This window comes from Protopterus annectens, chromosome 13.part0 (genome assembly GCF_019279795.1).
Source record: "Protopterus annectens isolate FY-2018-M chromosome 13.part0, PAN1.0, whole genome shotgun sequence".
Lineage (NCBI taxonomy): Eukaryota > Metazoa > Chordata > Ceratodontiformes > Protopteridae > Protopterus > Protopterus annectens.
The window spans coordinates 752181524-752197753 of record NC_056747.1 but is presented as its reverse complement, the minus strand read 5'-3'; the positions used below and the strand labels follow the sequence as shown (position 1 = coordinate 752197753).

Below are 16230 nucleotides of genomic sequence, written 5' to 3'. Positions count from 1 at the left end.
GCCTTTCTCAGAGGGGTCCCTACCAGGGACATCCTAGAAGCTGCTACCTGGAGCTCTGTACATACCTTCACCAAGCATTACCACATGCCTCTTTTTTTCTAAATCCAGAGCCGGTTTTGCCACTTCAGTTTTGCAGGGCTTATTAGCTGGCCTTAATGCTCTCTAACTTCCTCCTCCCTTCCTTAGCTTTGGGAATCAACCCAAATGTAATGACTGCAACAGTGAAACACGAAGAACATAGTACAGTTGTGTACACTTACCATAAATGTAGATGTTAGAGTGTATTCACTGTTGCAGTCCTGGTTACCCTCCCTCCAGCCCCCTGACTTCTCTTAGCTCTACCTTTGTTTCTTGTTTTAAGCTTTCTGGTGTATTTGCTTTTTGATGGAGGTGTAACATAACATATAATTACTTCCTTTTGTGGGACACCTGACATCTGGGGCTAGAAAAACTGATGTAATGGCATCGGCTGCATGTTTTATACCCCTGACGACCTGATGTCATGGAAGAAGAGACAGCGTCCGACACAGGAATCCAAGACTCTGGTATTCAGGCCGGCTGAGTGCTACCTGCAGGCAGATAACCCCAAATGTAATGACTGCACCAGTGAATACACTCGAACATCTACATTTATGGTAAGTGTACACAACTGTACTATCTGTAACTACCAGGTCAACTCTTAGGGGTGTCTTATCAATACCCAATTTACCTAGGTGGATGTTTTCCCAAAAGGTGCTATAATGCACTTCTTTGCATTGATTTTTAATCCATGGCTTTGGCACCAGTCGTTTGTCTCTTGCAGGATGTTAGTGTCATGGATGGGTTTATATTAGCTCCCAGTTTGCAGTTGTCTGGGAATGTGGTGAGCCTGAAGCCCTTGACATTAGCCTTGACCTCCGAGAAGTAGATGCTGAACAGGAGTGGGCTCAGCATGGAGCCCCTAAGGTACTTTGGTGATGACCTGCATCTTGGTGGAGGTGGTCTACCAGTCCTAACTTCTTTGGTCCTGTCTGTGAGCTAGCTAGTAATCCTGCAAGTTATGTAGGGATTTATATCTAGTTTGTCCACATTACCAGAGTGGTGTATTGCATTTTAATTCCTTGGGCAGGTCTAGGCAGGGGGAATGCACAGTTTTCCTGTAATCCATTGTCTTTATCTTCTCAAAGAAGTCTACCAGGTTAAGTAGACATGACCTTCCTTTAACAAAACCAAACTGGGATGGGTCCAGTGTGTGTAGGTTACCAATGTGTATGTTGTTCATATCCATGATAATTTGTTCCGTGACTTTGTATGTTAGATTAGTAAGACTAATGGGTCTCCAGTTTCCAGGGTTGGTTGGTAGACTGCCCTTGTGAAGGGGGAAGACTGTTGCTGTCCTCTGTTTGCTTTGTAAGTAGAGTCTTTTGAGGCTTTAGTTACAAGGTGACTTAAGTGGTCCTGATAGGTCATGTTTCAGGCTGTTGAAGAGGCAATCTAGGATTTTATTGGGCCCCACTGAGGCTGTTTTTTTCGCACTGCTGTGACCTGCTCTCTGCTGATAGTTTGGGGGGGGGGGTTATGCTGGTTGAGATTTCATGACTGGTGGCAGGGGGGAGTGTTTGGTGAAATTTTAGTTGAATTTGTTGATGAGCAGATTCTTTGTCACTCTGCTTAGTGAAGGTGGTACCATATACTACCAGTTGTGCACACTGTTAAGTCTTACCTTTGACAGGTGTCTTTAACCTGGGAAGCTGTCTTGACCCATAATTGGTCTTATTGGATTTAATTAGTCCTCTTAATTTCTCATTTAGTTTAACTAGTGAGCTCCCATCATTTTGATAGTTGCTGATGTTCATCGTGTTTCACTGTTGCAGTCATTACAATTGGGTTATCCTGCTGGCAGGCTACCCGCAGTCGGCCTGAATTCCAAAGTCCTGGTCTGGCGTTGGTTGCTGTCGCCTCCTCCCTGACGTCAGTGCACCAGGGGTATAAAAGATGCAGTCGACGCCATTTTCTTTCAGTCTTTCTTGCCTCGTGGTGCCCGAAGCAAAAGCAGTTCGCAAGTGCCGGTCGGCTGACTCCTGAGATTTTCAAGTTCGAATTTCAGATCTGAAGTCTTCATTAAAGCTAACTTCCCCATTGGGGAAACTTTTTTCTTGCTCCAGACCGATGTCAGAAAAAGTTAATAATTGTATTTCTTGTGGGAGGCAAATACCTCATAAGGATTTTCATTCTTACTGTATTCCTTGCCTAGGCCCTGACCATGACGTTGCTAGTTGTCGGTTTTGTGCTAGATATAACCGACGCACTATTAAACGTCAGTTCGATTTTGCATTTCATTACTTTGGCAGAAGATTTAATTATATAATGCCGTCGGAACAGCCGACTACCAGAGTTTATACAAAGTGCAAAGAAAAGGACAGGCATCCGAGGTCCAAAACCGACAAGAGGCTTCTGCTAGGCCAGTCTCCAGTTCGCCGGTTCTCAGTGAGGCGCTTTTGCAGCCCTTGACGCCCACTACCTCAGAGCCACAGGCCGCTTCCGACTCCCACGTGGAACCGACTAGGCCGCTGGAAACTCAAGGTATTGGACCCTCGGAAACTATTCCCTCAGATGGGTCTGGAGCCGCTGAGCAGGCATCAGCTACTGAGGGTGTGTTCAGACCTACACAGTTATATGTGAAAACTACTTCAGCTTCAAAGGCAAAGAAACAAGTACAACATTCCCCTGGACAGGCCTCCATGCCTAAAAAACAGATGCTTAAAATGGCCGAAGACCTAATTACTTTGATCAGGGGTTCCCATCCCCCCCTGATAAGAGGTCTAGGCAAGACAGAATATGCATCTTCAGATCAGGTTTCCATTTCCTCTGATTCCTCTTCTGAACAGGAATACTCTCTTCTTCCCTATGAGGATTCTGTTGCTGAAGAATCTATCCCTTCAGCCTCTCCTCCTGAGGTTTATTCTTTTGGGGAGACCCTGCATACTGTGAGGAAGCACTTCCACTGGGAGAGCCAAGATTACTCGATCTAAGAAAAGGCTCGGGGATTTCCTTTTATTACCTCAGCACAGACCTCTTGCTATTCCTCATGTTTTAGACATTGTGGATGTATTTTCAGAGTCCAGTCTGTCTCCTGACTCTCTACCACCTGCACCTGTTAAGCCAGACAGATACTACAGAGTTCCTGATTCACACAAATTTCTTTATAAAAACCCTGCTGCTGACCCAGAAACTCTCTCTCAGGGTTCCAAGGGGGTCAAGGCTTCCACTGCAAAAAAACCCTATCCCCTCTGATAGGGATTCAAGGGCACTGGACAGATGGGGGAAAATGATTTACACTTCTGCTACTTTGGCCGTAAGGGCCTTAAATTGTCAGCTTCATATGCTTAAATATCAGCAGTACCTTATGTCACTGCTCAGAAAATGTTGACAAATTCTGAATGTGCAGAAAACAAAGAAATGCAGGATTTATTGCATGCAACTGAACAAGTGGGAAAGCATACTTTGCAATGTGGTTTTGATTCTGTCTCCTGCAGGGCCGGTGTTGCACGTTCTGGCATTAGGAGACATGCTTGGTTAAAGGAACAGAATCTGCCTGATCATGTTAAAGCAAAATGATTAGATTCTCCATTACAGCATGATACCTTGTTTGGTGTTAAAGCAGAAGATGTGTTCAAGAAAATGGAGGACAAAGCTAAATCTATGCAAACAGTGAAGGATTTCTTACAGGTACAGCCTCCCAGATTTAGCAGGAACTGGCCTGCAAAGAATTGGTCCTTTCCAGTGTCAGACAGGCCGCAAAGAGACAGATACATAAGCCCCAGAGGCAGATCCCAGACCCAAGGCTCATACAGGTCTAAACAATGGGGTGCTTCTACTTCCAAAAGCGGAGAAGATAAATCACAGCCATACAGAAAACAGTCTGAATGACTTCCCCTTGCCAGCACCAAGCACTTATCTTCTGGCAGCTCCTTTAGGGGGAAAACTAGCACTTTTTTCACAAAATTGGCACATGATCACCCAGGACAAATGGGTCTTGAATATAGTGTCACAAGGCTACAGGTTCCACTTTCACAACATGCCAAGGACAAACGGTATGCCAGTCCTGCCACACAACCAATGGGCAGAGGCACAAAAACAAGTTTCATCCCTCATGGACATGAGGGCCATTCAAAGAGTACCACAACAAGAGCAGAGACTAGAATTTTACTCGAGACTGTTCTTGGTGCCCAGAAAGGACAAAGCCTGGAGACCAATACTGGACCTGTCTATTCTAAACACATTTCTGGATATTCCAAAATTCAAAATGTTGACTCTGCAGCAGCTTCTGCCCATGCTGGGCAAGAAGGCTTGGCTTGTGATTTTAGACCTAAAAGAGGCATACCTATATGTCCCAGTCAGACAATCATGCAGAAGATACCTCAGATTTATAGCTGGCTCAATGCACTACCAATTCTCTGCACTGCCCTTTGGCTTATCTACTGCGCCCAATCTACTGTGCCCAGGGTCTTCACAAAATGCCTGGCACCAGTAATTGCATTTTGCAGACAGAGGAATACAGATGTATCCTTACTTGGATGACTGTCTTATTCAAGCAGAGAACAAGAACATTCTACTACAGCATCTGGCGTTTGTAAAAAGGTTGCTAACCTGCCCTAGGGTACACAGTAAACAAAAATAAATCAAAACTAGTATCCTCTCGAGATAATATTCCTGGGTGCAAGCTTAACTACAACTGCCTAGATGGCTTATCTCACGCCAGACAAACAGACAACTGACTACTTATTTCAAAATGTTGGCAACAAAGACCCAGTTATCTGCAAGAAAAATTCTGCAGGCTTTGGGATTCATGGCATCCTGCATTCTGCTAATTCCATATGCAAAACTGCATATGAGGAAACTACAGTGGTATCTAAAAAGTGTTTGGACTCAACATTGCCACAACTTGGAAACAATTACCCTCATTCCCTGCCTGCAACAGGAGTTTCGATGTTGGGCAAAGGCCTGTCACCACAACAAGGGACAGCCATTCACTTTACCCACAGCCAGGCAGACATTAACAACAGATGCATCAGATTATGCCTGGGGGGCCCATATGGCAGGAAGATGTATTCAGGGCACATGGCCCACAAGCCAAATGCATCTACATATCAATCAAAAAGAGATGCTAGCTGTTTAGAATGCCCTGACAGCTTTCAAGGATCTACTTCATCCAGGACAACAATTGATAAAGACGGACAATACTACAGTCATGTGGTACATAAGCAGGGAGGTGCACATTCCTACCCCCTCTGCAGACTAGCCATGACTTTGTGGGATACAGCATTGACTTACCAAGTACATCTGCAAGCATAATTCCTGCCAGGAAATATAAATACTCTGGCAGACTAACTAAGCAGAATCCTAATGGATCCCCATGAGTGGAAATTGGATCCACAAGTCTTCAGCATGATAACAAGGAACTGGGGATGCCCGGACATAGACCTATTTGCCTCCCCTCACAACTGCCAACTACAGAGATTCTGCACAAGGACTTGTCACAAGCAAGCATGGAAAGTGGATTTTCTATCTTTCAGCTTGAAAAACATAACAGTATATGCCTTTCCTCCACTGCCTCTCTTCCCCAAGGTACTCCTAAAGGTCAGACAAGAGAAGCCAAAAATGATATTGATTGCCCCAGACCGGCCCCGCCAGCACTGGTACCCAATCCTAAAGAACTTGTCTCAGTGCCCAGCCTGGACATTGTTTTGACCCAATAAAACAGTCAGATCCTGCACAGCCAACTCAGGACCTTAAATCTGGCAGCATGGCGGATAATGTAGCCGTACAAAACACACCTCTCTCTAAAGCGGTGATGGATGTTATTTTGGAGGCCAGGAGGTCTAGCACCAGAAAATCCTATGCAGACAAATGAAAGAGATTCTGTGCTTGGAACCAGACACAAGGAATTGACACAATTGTACCAAATATTCCTCATTTTTTGCAATACTTAACTGAGATGCTGGACAAAGGCCTATTCTTTCATCAATAAAGATTCATGCCTCTGCCATTTCAGCTCATTACAATACAGAACCACCTATTTTTTCTCATCCATTACTATGGCAGTACCTCAGAGGGGCCAAAAACATAAGACCTCCAAGTAGAGCACCAATACCTGCATGGGACCTCAATTATGTCTTGGAAAACTCACACTGCCTCCTTTTGAGCCAATCTCTACAGCTGATATAAAATTCTTATCCTGGAAAACAGCTCTGCTCCTAGCAATAACCTGTACAAGACGAGACGAGCACTCATGGCTGTGGAACCTTTTATCATTTTCCATCCTGACAGGGTTTCTCTGAGGACAAGCCCGACATTTATGCCTAAGGTAGTGTCCAGTGTGGCCCTTAATCAAACAATTCATTTCCCTGCCTTTTATCCAAACCCACAGAATAAGGGTGAGAGACTTCTGCATTCTTTGGACATTCACAGGCAGCTACGCTTCTACTTGCACAGAACCAAAGCTTTCAGAAAGACTGAACAACTTCTAGTGGCATATGCTGCAGGATCACAAGGAAAGGCCATCTCAAAGCAGACCATTTCAAAGTGGATAGGCCACTGAATTCGTTTCTGCTATTCACAGCATGGCAAATCAGTGCCTAAGGGCATTAGGCCTCATTCAACCACAGCAGCAGCCACTTCAGCAGACTTCCTCAGAGGAGTACCAACCAAAGACATCTTAGAGGCTGCAACTTGGAGTTCAGTGCACACTTTTACAAGGCACTATCACTTACCTGCACACTTTTACAAGGCACTATCACTTACCTCTCTACTCTAAACCCTGGGCAGGCTTTGCCACTGCAGTTCTGCAGGGCCTCATAGCCTCTCCTAATCCTACTTAGCCCCAGCCTCCCAACCTTATCTTTGGGATTCAACCCAATTGTAAGGACTGCAACTGTGAAACACGATGAACATAGTACAGTTGTGTACCTACCATGAATGCAGATGTTAGTGTATTCACTCTTGCAGTCCAGGTTGCATACCCACCATCCCACTTTCCTTTGCTGGGACTTATCTGTACTTCTCTATTCTATACAACCTATGTGGTGTATTTGCTTGTAGATGAAGGAAAAGTTTACTTTAGTGCATGCATGCATGCTTATTGGCATAATTTAGGCTACCCTTTAGGGGGCACCTGACATCTGAGGCAAGAAAAACTGCAAAAATGGCATCAGCTGCATCTTTTATACCCCTGGAGCACTGACGTCAGGGAGGAGGCAACCGCAACCGACGCCAGACCAGGACTTTGGAATTCAGGCCGACTGCGGGTAGCCTGCCAGCAGGATAACCTAATTGTAGTGATTGCAACAGTGAATACACTCGAACATCTACATTTATGGTAGGTACACAACTGTACTTTTCTGACTTTAGCCATGACTTTTTTCCTTTTGTTACATACCCTGTTATAATTAGGATTCCACAAGTGTGTTTTGTTTTTTTTGGGGTTTGTCTTGGGCTCGCTTCTGGTAGGTACAGCAGCCTCTGTGCAACCATTTACATGTTTTTACAATATTTTTGTGAATAATTCTGCATAGGCTATGAACTCTTGAGCTAGGATTACATTTTGACAGTCACTTAATAGGATGTTGTTTGTTTTAGAATAGTTAACTGTAATGGGTTTTGCTCTGTTTTAATAGTTGATTTTTATTTCGAATGAGTTTTGTGATCTAACCTCACCAGTGAAGATGTGACATTGGTAGGGGGGTTGCGCTCTCCCATATTGTAATCCCAACTAATACTTAATGCAGCAACTTCATTTTCCTTGTAACCTCCTTTAGGAAGGTGTCCCCAAGTTGCACTTTCACATAAACAGCCTCCAGGCCCCCCATTTAATTTGATTACGAAGTTTCTTTAAGAGTTTAGAAGATCAAATTGAGCAGTTTGAAGGTCATTCTCAGTTGCTGGAATGATTCAGTCCCTTCTGAACATTGCTGATTCACCTATCCGACAAGGCTCAACCTGACTTCCAACTGCCTGTGGTTACCCACAATTATTTTAATTCCTGGGATGGCCAGGTACCATTCTTAACTCGGACTGGGTCATCCAAATCATGACATTGACCAAAAGGCCAAATACTAGGAAAACTTACAAAAAGCGAAAGGACAGGTTTTTCCACATGGGGCAGAGGCGTTGATCATTGTACTGGCCCACTCTTAGCCGTACTTGATCACTTGTCACTGATCTTCATTTTGGGTTATTCAGCCATTTAGCACATTTGGCAGCTAATTCTATTTTTAATCCAAATGCTGACTTTTTTCGGCTTCCTTTAGGGTTTATAAAGACTTTTTTAACCAGCACTTTTCTTGTGTGCCCTAACCTTAATGAATCTGTTCCTCCATGGGATTTGTATTTTGTGTTGGAGAAGTTGGCTAATACTCCTTTCAATCCAGCAGGTACTACATATTTGGACTTTGTGTCTTGGAATACTCTTTCTGGTAGGCTTTATTTATGCCAGAAGGATTTCTGTGTTGCAAGCCTTTTGTAAGTTTTTTTTTTGTTTTGTTTGTTTATAAAGATAGTGTGTCATTGAGAAGAAATTAATTTTTCCTGTCCAAGTTAGTAACCGAGACTAACCTTAATGAGTCTGCTAAATGTGCTTTTTTTTCTCTCCAGATTATTTCGGTTTAAGGAAAAGATTTGATGGTCATTATTAGATTGCTGTTGGCAGTCGAATAAAGCTATATGGGGATGTGTTCTGTCAAAGATATAGGGCATCTGGCTAATATACTAAACCTTTGGGTACCTTTCTCGTACACTGTATACCTGCTAAAGCACAACAGCATGCGGTTATATTTAAAAAAAAAAAAAAAAAAAAAAGGTATGTGCCAAAATTCTGGACTTTCTTGCTGTCAGTGTACTTTGATGTCTCGGAGTCTTCAGTGTTGGCAGTTGGTTTGTGACTAAAGTTTTGCAGGCAGATAAGTATCCCATTGGGGACTTCTTCTTAAAAGTGTATTTCAATAGTGTTTTAACATTTCTCAGAAAAAGTAATGCTTGTATAATGTACAGATACTTTCCAAGAATGGCCACTCAGCCTTTGTTTTCTGTCTTGGAATGAGTCGCAACGTCCAGTTCTCTGACTTTTTTAATTCCCAAAACTTTTCTTGGTAGGCTTAATAGTCTTAAACTCTCTTTTGAAGATCAGCATATGATGGTCTTGTCATGTGCGTTTATGGCCACTAAATCCGCTACCTCAGATATCCCACTTCTGTCACAGAAAAAAAAAAAGATTTCAGCATGCTTCTGAAGAGACCCAAACATAGCCCTGTTTTTCTGGTCTGCGATGAAAAATTCTATGATAGTTTTGGTGCATTTTGACTGTTAATCCAGTGTACCAAGCTTCTGTGACAAGGCTCTGTAGGAAGCTGCGATTGCCTAGGATATCCACACATCCAGTCAGACTGGACTTCAGGTTCCCTTGACTAAGGGAGAACCCCACTTCGCTCTGACTAAAGAAGATAATGGTGTACATAAAGTCCTGATAACAAAAGAAATGGCCGAGTCACTCGTGGTCCAGTTGTGCGAGTCTTCAAAGACCATCAGATTTGAAATGCCAAGAAAAGACTGAGCATTTGTCCCCCTTTCAACTCTTTCCACTTTGAAGGTTATAACTTTGCCCTAGGGTCTCTTCAGGGCTTTGCAGTCTTCCCAAACTTCAGTTCCTTAGTCTTCCCAGGGTCAGAGAAAAGATCTCCCTCTTTCTGTAAAGAGGAGGTACTCAGACAGTGAGGGGGAAAGTCCAGATTATGCTTTCCAACTCTCTTCCCATCTCTCTTATGAATCTGAATCGGTGAAGAATCTATTCTTTTGACTCCCCCCAAATGGAGGAATTTATTTTTTTGACATAAGCAGTGAAGTTAAAGAATTTTGTACTTTTTTTCACTTTCCTTGCATCATCCTGCAGCCTTCTAAGACCAATCAGGGACTGGGAATCCTAGTTGGATATCTCTTCAACTTTGCTTCAAGACAATAAGGTGTAATGGTAGCTGCCATTCCCAAGGCACTCTGTGCAAGGTGTCAGCGTGAGGTTATTACAGTGGACTCTAAGAATCTGGTGGTCACAGTGGTCATATCCCATGTTCCATCTGTTTTGAAAGTTGCAAGACGAACCTGTGATGGCGGATACATTTGTCTAACCTTTTTTTTGTTGGGGGGTGGATTCCCTTCGAAGTACCTTGTTCCTTTGCGGAAGTCAACACAGATGCATCTGTCATAGGGTAGGGGGGATTAGGATGGGCAAACTCTCCATGTTTGAACCCTCACAAGGCAAGTCTGTTTGTCAACACATGTGTAGATGAAGGCATTCCTATTAACCTTCCAACTTTTCAGGGATTCTTGCCCCAGGATGTGATAGCCTTCATTCTGTCAGCATGACACTGGTGTGGTACATCAACAACTGGAGGAGACCAATTTGTACTTTTTGTGTAGAAAAATAGCGAGAGTTTGCAAATGGGTAACATTGTCCCGTCCATTTCTGGTAGCTGACCACATCCCCATATAAGCCATTTTGCATGCGCTCTGGCCCAGCCATGTCTATTGATGTCTCACAAATGGTCCTGCAGCAGTTTGGTGTGAAATATTTTTATCAGTTGAGCAAACCTTGCTGCATCTTTTTGCTTCCCAGGCAGTGCCAAGTGTGGCAACTTTGTTTTCATTAATCCTTCCACCAGGGAGATGTTCCAGGAATTCTGTGGTCCATAAATGGCTCCCTATAATCCTTTTAAACTTTCTCCACGTTATTTGATAATGCTCATACAAGTCTTGTAGCTCTCTTCTGGCTTCAGCAAGTAAGGCTTCCCTGGCTTCAGCCTCAACTGATAAGCAGCTACTTCCATTTTCATCTCTTGGGGCTCTTCCATGTCAGCAGCCATCAGACAAATTGCATCCAACAATTATTCTCTTCAGATAGCTGCATGTTTTTCCCATGTCTGGTAGTGACTGGCACCCCTCTCTTCCTCACTAGTGTGATACTTCATAATTTCCTCTCAGAAACCAAATGTATAAGACCTAGAACTGTAAGTGGGCACACTTTTCTGTCTTGACCACCACAACAGGTTTAGATCCATTTTTCTTCAGTCCTGTCTGTTCTGAAATGTCTTACCCTGATTTTCAAATCTGAATTTAAGTCCTTCCAGAAGCAGTATCGAATTTCTACCTTAGTGTTGAATTTCCACCATGGTGTTGATTTTGTATTTTTTTTTTTACTTTTTTAGAAGTGTGCAAAGCCTTTGTTAAATGTCCATTCCTAATGAGACCACCGTCAAAGTAGTTGTTTATACTTTGGGGTTTGTACTTCATGCTGAAAGAGTTAACTTTGCCTGTGTTTGAGACTACAGCTTATGCAGAGATAAAGTTTCTTTCTTGGGAAGAATCTGTTTCTAGTGGCCATCACTTCAGCCTGAAGGATTTCTGAGTTGCTGGACCTGTCACTTAATTCATTTTATTTAGCCTTCCTGCTACAGAATCCATTATCAACCAGTAGATTCACCTTTCCAATTTTCTTTCCTCGGTACTGTCACTGTGGAGAAAATTGGATGCAGAGTTTAGCCAAATTACTCACTTTCTGATTACATTCGCTTTTGTTATGACAAGTACAGCAAGTCTCTTGCTTCAAATTCAAAGACTTATTCTACAATATCAGTCATTGAGTCCCAAACTTTTTTTTCCTGGAATACAGTTCCAGATGATAGTGGTACAGGTGCGACAAGATGTTCATCGTGCATACAGCTGCAGTAATCACATATGGGTTCTCTGCCGGCAGGCGGGTCCTCGGTCGGCCAAATTCCAAAGTCTTGGTCCGGCGTCGGTTGTTGTCGCCTTCTTCCCTGACGTCAGTGCGACAGGGGTATACAAGTCACAGCCGACGCCATATTCTTCAGTCTTTTTTGCCGAGCGGTGCCCGAAGCAGAAGCAGTTCGCAAGTGCCGGTTGGCCAGCTCCTGAATTTACGAAAAATTGGAAACCGAAGTCTTTTTTTAAAGCTAAGTACCCCGTTGGGGAAACTTTTCTTGCCTCAGACCAATGTCAGACAAAGTTAACAATTGTATTTCTTGTGGGAAGCAAATACCGCATAAGGATTTCCATTCCCTCTGCATACCTTGTTTAGGCCCAGACCACGACGTCTCCGGCTGTCGCTTTTGTGCGACTTTCAATAAACGCACTATTAAGCGTCGGGCGGAGTTCGCCCAACATTATTTTGGTAAAGCCTTTGATTATAAAATGTCAGATACTCCGACTACCGTTTTGTCCAAAAAACGCAAGGACAAAGACCAACACGCGAGGTCTCCACCGACACCACGCCAAAACCGGCTACACGTGGTCCGGTTCTCAGCGAGACGCCTATGCAGTCCCTGACTACCGACGACACTTCCTTGGCGGTGTCTTCTGTACCCGAGACCGCAGGTACCTCGGCCCTTACTCAGACTACAACCACCGAAACCACTGTTAGTGTTGAACCTCCTAATGGGGACAGGTCCACTTCCACCCAGGGTGTATTTAGACCCTCTTCTTCCTTTTCCATTAAGGCCTTTACTAAGTCCAAATCAGCCATGCATCCCAAGAGGCCTGTTGCACAGGGCCCATCCCCAGGCCCCATGCCTAAAAAGCAGATGCTTAAAATGGCTGAGGATTTAATTACCCTTATCAGGGGCTCCCAGCCCCCTCCAGACAAGAGACCCAGAGTGGAGGAAGATTCCCCCTCTTCTGAACAGGGCTCCATTGTCTCAGAACATTCTGATGTAGAGGAACAGTCGTACTCCCCTTATGAAGATTCTGATGCAGAACAGTCCATTCCTTCTGTATCTCCTCCAGAGGATTTTTCCTTTGGGGAAACCTTGCACACTTTTGAGGGAGCACTTCCATTGGGAAGGCCAAGACTTTTCTGATTCCAAGAAAAGGCTTAGGGAATTTCTTTTGTTACCTCAACACAGACCTTTGGCTATACCTCCTGTCCTGGACATACTTGATGATGTTTACTCGGAGGCTTGTCTTAATCCGGATTCCCTGCCTCCTGCCCCAGTCAAACCTGATAGGTACTACAGAGTTCCTAATTCTCACCAATTTCTTTTCAAAAGCCATAATGCTGACCCTGAAACCATTTCTCAAGGCCCCAAAGGGAATGAAGGCCTCTACTGCCAAGAATCCACTACCTTCCGAAAGAGAATCTAGATCCTTAGAAAGGTGGGGAAAAAAGGTATACACCTCGGCCACCCTAGCCATGAGAGCCTTAAATTGTCGGTTCCATATGCTTAAATATCAGCAGTTTCTGTTATCACAGTTAAGAAACAAAATGTCTCAGCCTGAACAACCAGATTTGAAGGAATTGCAGGATATGATGCATAGTGCAGAACAAGTGGGTAAACACACCTTACAATGTGGCTATGATGCCTTAGAGGCCTCAAGTAGAGCTGCTGTTAACAGGATCAGTTATTCGTAGACATGCCTGGCTTGGGGAACAAAGCTTGCCTGATCATGTTAAAGCTAAACTGCTAGATGCTCCTTTACAAAAGGATGTGTTATTTGGTACTAATGCTGAGGAGATACTACGTAAAATGGAAGAAAAAGCTAAATCTATGCAAACTGTCAAGGCCTTTCTACAGGTACAGCCACCACGTTTTAGCAGAAATTGGCCTTCTAAAAACTGGTCCTTTCCAGCCACGGACAAGCCCCAAAGAGGTAGATACAGGCGCACAAGGGGCAGAGGACAATCTCAAGGATCATATAGAGGCAGACATTGGCAAAATCCAGCAGCAAGAGGTGGCGAAGACCGTGCACAACAATACAGAAAGCAAACCCAATGACTTCCTCCTTTTCCTGCCCAGCAACTCCCAGCTGGCAGCTCCCCTGGGAGGAAAGCTGGCACTATTTACAAGAAATTGGCATATCACAACAGACAAATGGATCCTGGACATTATAAACCGAGGCTACAGATTTCATTTTCACACAGATTTCATTTTCACACTCTTCCAAAAATGAGAGGCATGCCAAACCTGCCACACAATCAAAGGGCAGAGGCGCAAATACAAATTTCAAAACTCATGGAAATGAAAGCTATTCAAGAGGTTCCTACTCACGAACAAGGTCAAGGTTTTTATTCCAGACTTTTTCTGGTACCAAGAAAAGGAACCGACTGGAGACCCATTTTGGACTTATCCATCCTAAATACATTTCTACTCGTACCAAAATTCAAGATGCTCACATTACAGCAGCTTCTTCCCATGCTGGGCAAGGAGTTTTGGCTGGTAACATTGGACCTCAAGGAGGCATACCTGCATGTCCCAGTCGGACAAAGCTGCAGAAGATACCTCAGATTTCTTGCAGGTTCAATCCACTATCAATTCTCTGCATTGCCCTTTGGCTTATCTACTGCACCCAGAGTATTCACGAAATGCCTGGCATCAGCAATTGCATACTGCAGACTTCAAGTGATACAAATTTACCCTTATTTGGACGACTGCCTGATCCAAGCGGACAGCAAGCACACACTTCTGGAACATCTGGCTTATGCAACACGGTTACTGAATTCTCTGGGATACACAATCAACAAAGAGAAATCCAGGCTAACACCATCTCAGAAAATAACCTTCCTGGGTGCCAACTTGGACACAAACACCCAGATGGCCTATCTTACGCCAGAAAAACAGGGGCAACTAACTCAGTACTTCAAAACACTAGCAAATTGTACCAGGCTTACTGCAAGAAAAATCCTGCAGGCTCTGGGCTTCATGGCATCTTGCATTCTTTTAATCCCATGTGCAAAGTTGCATATGAGGAAACTTCAGTGGTACCTAAAAAACCTATGGTCTCAACACAGCCACAGCTTGGAAACAATAATACCAATAATTCCCTGTTTGCAAAAGGAATTTCTATGGTGGGCCCAAGCATGCCAAACAAACACAGGCCTCCCATTCTGCAAGCCTCAAGCAAATCAAGTCATCACAACAGACGCCTCAGATTACGCCTGGGGGGCGCACATGACCGACAGGTGCATTCAGGGCAAATGGTCCCAAAAGGAAAAGCACCTTCACATCAATCAAAAAGAAATGCTAGCAGTGATAAATGCAATTACAGCTTTCAAGGACCTCCTGCATCCAGGACAATTACTTATAAGAACAGACAACACCACAGTAATGTGGTACATAAACAAACAAGGAGGAACACATTCATATCCCCTGTGCAGACTAGCCATGACACTTTGGAACTTGGCTCTGGAATAGCAAATCGAACTTCAAGCACAGTACTTGCCAGGTTTGGAAAACACGCTGGCAGACAATCTAAGCAGAAATATGACAGATCCACACGAATGGAAGTTGCATCCACAGGTGTTTACAAAGATAATCCAAGCGTGGGGAAGGCCAGACATAGATCTCTTCGCCTCCCACAGGAATCATCAACTGAAAAAGTTTTGTTCAAGGACCTTTCACCCAAAGGCCTGGAGAGTGGACGCCCTTTCATTCAATTGGACAGGATGGACAGTGTACGCTTTCCCACCTCTGCCTCATCTACCCAAGGTGGTCTTGAAAGCAAGAGCAGACCGACCGAAGATGATACTGATTGCTCCAGACTGGCCAAGACCGCACTGGTACCCACTCCTAAGGAGCCTAACACATACTCCTCCCTGGCCACTACCTCTAATGCCTCTTCTGCTGACTCAGCACAGCTACAAAACTCTTCACAGTCAGCTGAAAACACTCAATCTTGCTGCATGGAAAATTCCTTAACACCACAACAGACCCTACTCACCAAAGAGGTGCAGGATGTCATTCTGGAGGCCAAGTACTAGGAAGACTTACTCCGCAAAATGCTCTTGGAATGAGAAAAAAGGCAAGGACCCTAGAAAACTGAATTTGCCTCGGGTATTACAGTATCTAGCTGAGCTGCTGAACAGTGGACTTTCATTTTCCTCCATAAAAATCCATGTCTCTGCCATTTCTGCAGAATTCAACACGGATCCACCGTTATTCTCTCACCCACTTTTAAGACAACTCCTCAGAGGGGCTAAGAATATAAGACCCCTAAGGAAACTACCAGTGCCAGCCTGGGATCTTAATTACATTCTAGAAAAATTTACATTGCCTCCCTTTGAGCCAGCTGCCACAACAGATTTGCAATATTTGTCCTGGAAAACAGCTTTCCTTCTGGCCATTACCTCAGCTCGTAGGGTTTCGGAACTACAAGCCCTCATGGCTGTACAGCCCTTTCTCATCTTCCATC

At 44.0% G+C, this 16230-nt stretch overlaps 1 protein-coding gene across 2 annotated transcripts in view; it reads left to right on the top strand.

The window, feature by feature from the left end:
• The window catches only part of NUFIP2 (nuclear FMR1 interacting protein 2), a 952263-nt gene that overhangs the window by 332152 nt on the left and 603881 nt on the right, over nt 1-16230 (top strand). Inside the window, exon 4 of one of the 2 annotated variants that reach the window (XM_044054448.1) lies at nt 9078-9084. The exons of the other annotated variant lie outside the window; for it this stretch is intronic. Within the exon in view, the coding sequence (XP_043910383.1) occupies nt 9078-9084 (7 nt within the window). The remainder of the gene's footprint in view (nt 1-9077; nt 9085-16230) is intronic. 2 annotated transcript variants of the gene reach the window in all.